General features: G+C 51.4%; 1 protein-coding gene across 4 annotated transcripts in view; it reads right to left on the bottom strand.

Moving 5' to 3' along the window:
* The window catches only part of LOC136577273 (signal transducer and activator of transcription 1-alpha/beta-like), a 102,353-nt gene that overhangs the window by 84,644 nt on the left and 9,036 nt on the right, over positions 1-8,673 (bottom strand). For all 4 annotated transcript variants that reach the window (XM_066577123.1, XM_066577120.1, XM_066577122.1 and 1 more), the window contains exon 3: positions 6,922-7,066. In XM_066577123.1, coding sequence (XP_066433220.1) covers positions 6,922-7,066 — 145 coding nt within the window. The remainder of the gene's footprint in view (positions 1-6,921; positions 7,067-8,673) is intronic.

Raw genomic sequence — 8,673 nt, 5'->3', positions numbered from 1 at the left:
GCCGTGCGCTTGATGGGCACTCTGCATAAGTAGCCCTGGGGCTTTTCAGGAGGTCCCCGACTGCCTAGCAACCACACAGCGTCCCGCGATCTCATCGTGGGATGCTGTACGGACCCCTGAACGTTGGGTGCTGGCTGTTTCTTACAGCGGGCACCCGGCGGCAGCAGTTCCAACGAGCCACGCCGCTCGTCACAACTGTTAACACTTTAAATAAGGCTGTCAGAGCGGTATTTAAAATGTTAACAGTTCCGTCAAGCGGCGCGACTCGTTGGAACTGCTGCCGCCGGGTGCTCGCTGTAAGAACAGCCGGCACCCGACGTTGTATGGAGCGGGATCCACCCGCGATCCCGCTCCATACAACCATTTGTTCGGACTTGCGAACAGGCTCCTGGAACAGAACCTGTTCGCAAGTAGCGGACTGTGTGTGTGTGTTATAAATATATATACACATGCGCACGCACACAAATATATACACACACACACGTTTCTGCCTAGTAATAAACTCAGAAGAGCTTCATTATCGCATGATACTGGCTGTGTCGTGTGTCAGGGATTTGTGTACACAACTTCTCACATGTGATCCAGAGCAGACAGTGAAACGCTGTATGGAGTTCCTTAGAGCTCTGACAACAATGTCTTCAGTCCTGCATCAAGTTTTATGCATTACCTAGAGTACAGCAAAATGTTGGCATTACGTTTGAATCTATGCGGCTTTAGGTCCTCAAAAAAATATGGACTTTCAAAATGCTCCTTCAGCAACTGGTAATTACCATCCCGCATCTCCTCCACCTCCCACCCTCTAAAGTGCTGCATTCGTGAGGTTAGAAAGTGTCATGGGGTTGGGTAGAACTAAACCACCTAACTCTTCAGTCCTGTAAAGTGTTTCCAGCTCTGAGTATTTTTTTCCACCATATCAGGTCCCTAAATAGGCTACTAAAAACTTTATAAAAGAAAAGCTGAATTATCCATTGTGGCGATTTATGGAACAGATGCAGCAACTGCGGCATCCAGATCATGTTTGTTAGATTAAAGGGGTTGTCCCACCGTGCAAAATGGCTATATATACTTCTGTATTGCTATTACAAAGCACTTTGTAATATAATGTGTGCTTTGTAAATACGCCATACAGAAGATATATACCTACCTGATCCGGTGCCCCCCCCCCCCCTATATTTACCTGTCTGCCGCCTTGGATACGACCATTCCAGCGGTGTCTCTTCTCCCAACAGTCGCGCAGGCGCTGTAGTTCTTGCTCGCTGGTCAGGTCCTTGTGAACGCGCCTGATGCAGGCGCATGCGCAGTCTTTTCCTACTCCATGGCAACGGCTTCCCCTGGCTCTGGCAGAAGAAGAAGTAGCCTCCCCCGGCGGACCGTCCTTCTGGGTAAGTCACTGGTCTTGGGATGGGGGGTGGAGTTGGGGTGCGGGCAACGGCATATCACTGGTCTGGGTGGGGGGGGGGGGATGTTCCGGGTTGCCACTGGTCGGCAGGAGGGGGGGGGGGGAGGGTGTCTGGCTGCAACAATGGGTAACTGGTCTGGGGAAGAGGGGAAGTGCCGCGCTGTCACCGGTCTCAGGGGGGAGGTGGGGGGTGCGGGTAGGGGTTGCCGCGCTGTCACTGGTCGGAGGGGGGGGGGTTCGGGTGCTGGCATGTCCACTGACGCCCGGGGAAAGGGTGCGGGAGCCGGGCTGTCACCACTGGTAGGGGAGGGGGGGTGCGGGGTACCGGCATGTCACTTAGCGCTGGGGGGGGGTGCGGGAGACGGGCTCTCACCACTGGTGGTGGGGGTGGGGGTGCAGGTGCCGGCATGTCACTTAGCACCAGGGGAGGAGGGGTGCAGGAGCCGGGCTCTCACCACTGGTGGGGGGGTGCGGGTGCCGGCATGTCACTTAGCGCCGGTGGGGGGGGGGGCACCGTCGGGTGCCGTCACATAGACTTGTCGCGGGGGAAAGAGGAGGGTGGTGTTGTCACAGTAATTTGTCGCATGGGGTGGGAGGGGTTCTGTGACAGTAATTTGTCACACATGGTGTAATCCTTTCTGTGCAGGGAGGGCAGGGGGTGAGCTGTGTTATCTATATATAGCTGTCACTGTACTTGTGGTGGGGAGGGGTGGTGGGTGCTGTCACTGTACTTGTGGGGGGGGAGCACTGTGTGGTAGGGGACACTAGAGGGGCACTGTGTGTGAGCACTGTCGTGGTGGCACTGTAGGGGGGGGGGTCACTGGTGGGAGACAATGGGGGTGCATGTGTGTGGGGGCACTGTGGCTAAGGCACTGTAGAGGGGGGGTGTACTTTGGAGAGAGGGACACTGTGGAGGGTGCATGTGTGTGGGGGCACTTTGGGGGAACACTGGGGAGCACTTTGGAGTAGGCACTGGGAGGGAGGGGCATAGGGGGTGCATGTTTATGGGCGCACTGTGTGGCGGGGGGGCACTTTGGGGTGGGCACTGTGGAGGGACACTTTGCAGGGGCACTGTGGAGAACTTTGGAGTGGGCACTGATGGGGGGGGGGCACTCTGGATGGCGCACTGTGGGGGAAGGCACTGTTGTGGGGGGGCACTGCATGTGTGTGGGGGGGGCACTTTGGAGGGAGGGGTACTTTGGGGGGGGCACTGTGGGAGGGGCATGTGTGTGTGGCACTTTTGAAGGAGGGGCAGTGTGGGGGGGGGGCACTGTGGAAGGTACTTTGGAGGGGGCTCTGTGGTAAGGGGCATGTGTGTGGGGGACACTGGGGGGGGGCACTGTGGGGGAGGGGGGATGTGTGTGTTTTGTGTTACTTTCACTTTCAATGACAGAGATCGCAATCTCCTGCTACTGCTGTGACAGCTGTGGCAGGAGATTCCTTCATCTCCCAGACCTCTCCCCATATCACTGGACACTGTAAGAATGATGTGACAGTGCTGTCACAGTGTCCAGTGATGGGGGGACATGCTGTGGAGATGAAGGAATCTGCGGCTACAGCTGTCACAGCAGTAGCAGGAGATCGCACTGCTCTTCCTGATCTCCCATTGCTTTGAATGGGCCGGGAGGCTGCCGGCTCCATTCAAAGCAGTGAAGGAACTCCCGGAGGGGGGAGAGCTATATCGGGCTGTCACAGCCCCATATTGCTCTCCCCATGACAGCGTGCGTCTCCATAATGACCCAGTCATGTGACCAGCGTCAGCGGGAGCGCGCACGCTGAGGAGAGAGAGAGAGCAGTGCATCATGGGAACTACCCAGCAGCGCCATCTTTGAAAAATTCTTCTGGTCAGCTTTATAAAGGGAAAAAATAAAAATAAAAAGGTGAGCAAAATATCGATTTGTATGTGTAAAGCTGTAGTGTGTGATGCTTCTACTCTACAGGGCATTAATGGGGGGGGGGGAAGGTTTTGGCGGCGGGACAAGCCCTTTAACTCTATTTACCCCTGACAGGGGAAGTTAGCACTATATTTCTAGCTTCTGTTCACATTTCATCACTAATGAGTCCAGATTAAGTTTAGTAATCAGCGGGACTTGCTGTTTCGTCATTCACACTCACGAACTGGTGAAACTCTGACAGAACTCGGAAATAGCGGACATAACTCACGGACTGACAAACAAAACACGACCAAGCATACCCACATGCATAAACAGACGTAAATAGATACAATGCAAGGTATTGGTTCGTACTTTGGCCAAGATGCCCGTGAGCCCACTTCAAGGGTTCTTGTTGTCTCGCGGGTCCCTACTCTAATGCAAGAACTTCCATGTGAAACCTGCCTGCATGCAGGGTGATCGTCTCTACAGGGGACAGCCCTGTGCTGGAACCTAGAGACCTACCTAGACGACAAACGAAACACAGCAGGACTTAACACAGCTCACACCAACACTTCAGGGATTTGCATACAACACAACACACCACAGCATGCACCCTGAACAGGACTGTTCCCGCCACATGTACCAACACATAGGAACAGGACATTGATCACACTGAACAAACAGAGGAAAGCCCAGCAGCCTCTATCAGAGGGGCTGGTATATATGAGCAGCAGACCTTGGGGATTGGCTGGCTGGAAAAATACACACCCAGCCAGCTCAATTATTCCACACCTGTGGGGCTGTGATGCTAGAAACTATGTAGTACAACAGATCCCAGCAGCACACCCGAACACTTGTTCTGTATTGACAGGTAAGTCAGGCCTATGACGAGGCACTACTGTGGATTTATTCCAGTTAATTTCAGGACTGGAGTAGCCTCCGTATTTCTTAATTGTCTTAATAACCAACTTAATGACTTCCCAGCATTATCCAGAAATAGTAAAATATCATCTGCATATTGTGCAGTTTTCTCCTCATTGTTCCCCCCTGAATCCCACTATATCCGAGTGCCATCTTATTCTGCCTGCAAGGGGTTTGATTGCTATTGCGCATAGTAATGGGGGGGGGGGGGGGGGGGCAGCCCTGGTATTTAACATCCGTGTATAGAAGCTTGTAAATGAGGAGCCAAATCCCATTTTACCTCCCCCAGGAATATCCATTCTCAGCTGCATCTAATGAACAGATTATATCGGCTCCCCTGACTCATCTATTAACTGTAAATTAAGGTATAAAGCTGTGAATACTAATTGCCATAGATCTCCATGGTATGAACTCACTTTGGTCAGGATGTATGAGGGTTGGGATCACCCAAGAGAGGTGATTTGCTATCACCTTTGCTATTATTTTAATGTCCGCGTTTAGTAGGGAAATGAGCCTTTAGGAGTTGGCCAGTGGCGCATCTTTCCCCTGCTTAGGAATAATAGTAATAATGGCCTCCTCCACGGATGGGGTAATTCCCGTCTACGGTCAGCCTTACTAAATACCTCTAGTAGGCGTGGGAGAAACCTTCCCCAAATCTCTTATACAGCCATGCGGGCAAACCATCCATGCCCAGGGCTTTGTTATTCTGTAGGGAGGCCACCACCTCCTGTAACTCCTCCAGACTCACCGCAGCATCCAGAAATTCCCATGAGAGGCAGGGTACCACATGAGAGACAGGGTACCGCGTGAGAGGCTCTTGTCGTGCTTCTGGGACCTGTAGTACTATGGGTTGCCAGCAGCACACCTCCACAGGTGTGGCATGATTGAGCTGGCTGGGTGTGGTGTTCTCCAGCCAGCCAATCATCGCCGGTCTGTTGCATACAAATATCAGCCCTCTGGCTGGAGGGAGCTGGTGTTCCTCATTCCCCCCTTGTGTTTGTATTCATGCTTGCTCTGTGGGTGTGAGCTGGGATGGGTTCTGTGTGTCTGCGCTGGTTGCTAGACATGTGGTATGAACAGTCCTGTATCATTATGTATGCATTCCAAGATGTGTTGGTGTGAACTGTGTCTTGTGCTGCTTAGATTGTTTACCATCTCTGGACGAATGAGGTCCTAGGTTCTAGCGCAGGGCCGACCCTATTGGGACGATCGCCCTATTTGCAGGTAGGTTTCCAGGGGTTAGTGTTCTTGTTAGAGTAGGGACCCACGAGACAACGAGGACCCTTGAAGTGTGTTCACGGGGCTTAAGTGACTTGGCCAATCCACGAACTAATACCTTGTACATTCTTTAGCATTTCTATCTGTTCATGCTTGCAGGTTTGTTTGGTGAGTGATTTGGGCGTTTGTCAGTCTGGTCTACGGCTGCTTTCCATCCTATGTCTAATCCAACCATCCGCTGGTCGTTGGATGCCCGGTTCCTGTTTCTTTGTCCTACCCATCCATTGGTGGGCAGATGCCTGAGCATTATCCTGTCCCCTTCGTCCATGGAAGTTAGGTCCATGTTTGTCTGTTTCTGTGTGTAGCCACCTGTAAAGCAAAGCTGACTCGTCCGCCCTGACTGCCCCTGACGAAGACAGGCGAGTGTCTTGTGTTTGCTCAGTACATTTCATAGTATCTTAAATAGTGTCATTGAAAAATTCAAGTCATCCGATAAAAAACTAAGCAGCTTAATAAGGATGGAATGTGGAGGAACCCCTAGGTTGGGGATGGTCTGGACGGGACATGATGACCCCATTTAATCGCGAATGTTGGCGGCAGTGAATCATAGCTCGGTAATCTTTTTGGCAATGATTGGAAGTAGTCAGAAGGACCACTACCCTCCACTTTCTCGGCAAGACCAATCATCTGGGTGTTATTACACCTTGACCGATTTTCAAGGTCTTCGATTTTACTCAAATTGGCAATAGACTAAACGTTTCACTTCATATCCCATTTCAGATGTACTAACTGATCTTCCACTGTGGTCATTCGCTCTGTCGCTTTTTGTGTATCTTGTCTAATGGTTGTCATGTTATCCTGTAGGGAGCGGACTTGTAGTTGGAGTGTACTTAATTTACTATTACCCTTGTTCACACCCCACAAGGTCTCTATGTGGACTCTGCATTTAGTGTTGTGGATGCACTCCCTGGGGATCCATGTCCTCTGTGATCCTCTATGTTGGACTTGTCTTCTCTCCTCCATCCACCAGCGCTACCGTTAGATTTCCAGTCTTATTGGTGATGTCCTGTACATAGATATCGCTGTTCTCCCTCACAGGCGTCTGTGCTGCCAATGGAACCACCCTGGCAAACTTTGAGAGCCTTGCCCCAGGGTCTCCAGATTGACTTCCACGTGCTCGCAGTCCTTCTCTCCCTGCACACCGGCGCCATCTTTGTTCTCACCACCGCCGGCTTCTCCCAGTTGGCAGTGCTCCTTACGGTGCGTCATGCCCTTTTGTAGCGGCAGAGCAGATGCTGGAACTCCGGAGCTGTAAGCTAACCAATGTTCTGTCCCAGTAACAGGATTAATGTAAGGATATACGGCGTGATCTCGCCCAGTGCGTCCTCACATACTCCGTTAGGCTCTGCCCCCCCCCCCCCCAGTAGGCTCCTAAGCTCCCTTTAACAGTTATCTACTGTCTATGCAGTTACAAGTGATAAGTCAGAAGTCTAAATATGTATACGGCACCTGTAGGTTGCGTTTGCTCTTCCGAATATTATGCTGCAACAAGAAGTTGCTTTCCAAGGAGAACCTGCTATACTGGTCATCCAACTGCAACAGAAGACCGTGAAACAGGATGGTGGCCAGAGACACGTTAGTCGAGGCGTGCTCCCTGAAAGACAAACATGGTCACAGTCAGACATGGAGCCTCCGGACGGACGCTATATATTAAAGACAACTTCAGCTTGTGGGAAGCAAGAAAAAAAGTCTACAAATCCCCAAACTAATCTAGATCCGTTAAATGGCAGTCTTAGCAGGTGGAGTTGGGGTCCCCTTGTCACCACTTATGGCGAATGTTGCTTTCTATGAATATCGCATAATTTAACCCATTAACCACCATTCCGTATTTTTATGGCAACTTGTAAAAGGGATTTTTCTGATGCATGGCCTGTCTAAAGCAACACTTGATATAAGATAGCAGTGATGTGCACACAGGTACCCCAATGCCCATGCTGGTACTAATAGCCTTGGGCACCATGGACCGATTAGAAACCAAAAATGACAATCTCCAATTGTTTTCCCCGCTTAGATGCTGCAGTCCTAGCATCCATGTGATTCATGGAAGTTAATAGAGGCAGAGGGAAGGGGGCGCTATTTTCTAGCCCATGAGTCCTCCCACAACACGAACAGGCGGGGGCCCATGCTTTACTATGGCCACTGGGGTATGAACAAAGACCCCCCAGCTCTGCCATGAGCATCTGTTTATTAGTACCCAGGGGACAAGTCCCTACATGGCTATATTGACTGAAAAATAAAAGTTAGGACTCTTGAATTGTGACACAGGAAGAATAAGTGGTCGGTCCTGTCAGACACTGCAGTGTTAATGGGTTACCATAAGATAAAGGTGTACTCATAAGTTGTGATCATACTCAAGTTTTTGCCTTGATTTTCATTACTAAGCTCTGCCACTAGGGGTCCCCCTCCCTTCTAATTTGCTGCCCGTTGTCAAATGAAACCCGTCTGCAGTAAGAGGGACTCAAAGCTGGGGCACAACGACTGTGGGCACAGGGGTGAAAGCTCAGGTGTTGTAGAGAGCCTGGTTCTGGCGCGGGAGCAGCCGGTGGTGCAATACCCCTGCAGCGCTCTGTCTACGCTGGACTTCAGGTTACAGAAAGAGAATCTGGCTGCTGGTCGCAGAAACAAGGCCGGGCGAGGGTCTGATTATTGTACTTTTGTTTTTCTAATTGCTACATGTGGGCACAATGAGGACACTTTCTGTAGGGGGACTTAAAGGAGGCACTAACACTTTGTGGTGCACAGAAGAAGGTACGTTTACCATGTGGAGCACCAAAGGGACCCCATTATCATCTGGAACACCATGGATGGAGTGTTTGTGTAAAGTTCGGGAAAGTGGTGTGGGGATGAACTGAAAAAGCGAGGAGCCAAAAAGGGTCAAGGTGTCCCATCCAGCAGCTGAAACAAGTTGTCTTCCCCATCTGGTAGGCCGGATAGAAAAGGGAAAGTGAATCACTTCAAGCAGAAAAGTCATCACCTCCAGCTCCCTTGGTGCAAGTGGTGGCCCCGATCTTAGCATCAGTATATCTATCAGATAAGGGGTTAATTAGCCAATACTACAATATCAGAAAAGACTCCACAGACTGCGGCGACAGCCGATCAGCCGCGTCCCCGCAGCGACAGCCGATCAGCCGCGTCCCCGCAGCCGATCAGCCGCGTCCCCGCAGCCGATCAGCCGCGTCCCCGCAGCCGATCAGCCGCGTC

Source organism: Eleutherodactylus coqui, chromosome 8, assembly GCF_035609145.1.
Source record: "Eleutherodactylus coqui strain aEleCoq1 chromosome 8, aEleCoq1.hap1, whole genome shotgun sequence".
Lineage (NCBI taxonomy): Eukaryota > Metazoa > Chordata > Amphibia > Anura > Eleutherodactylidae > Eleutherodactylus > Eleutherodactylus coqui.
This window is presented reverse-complemented; position numbering and strand designations above follow the sequence as displayed.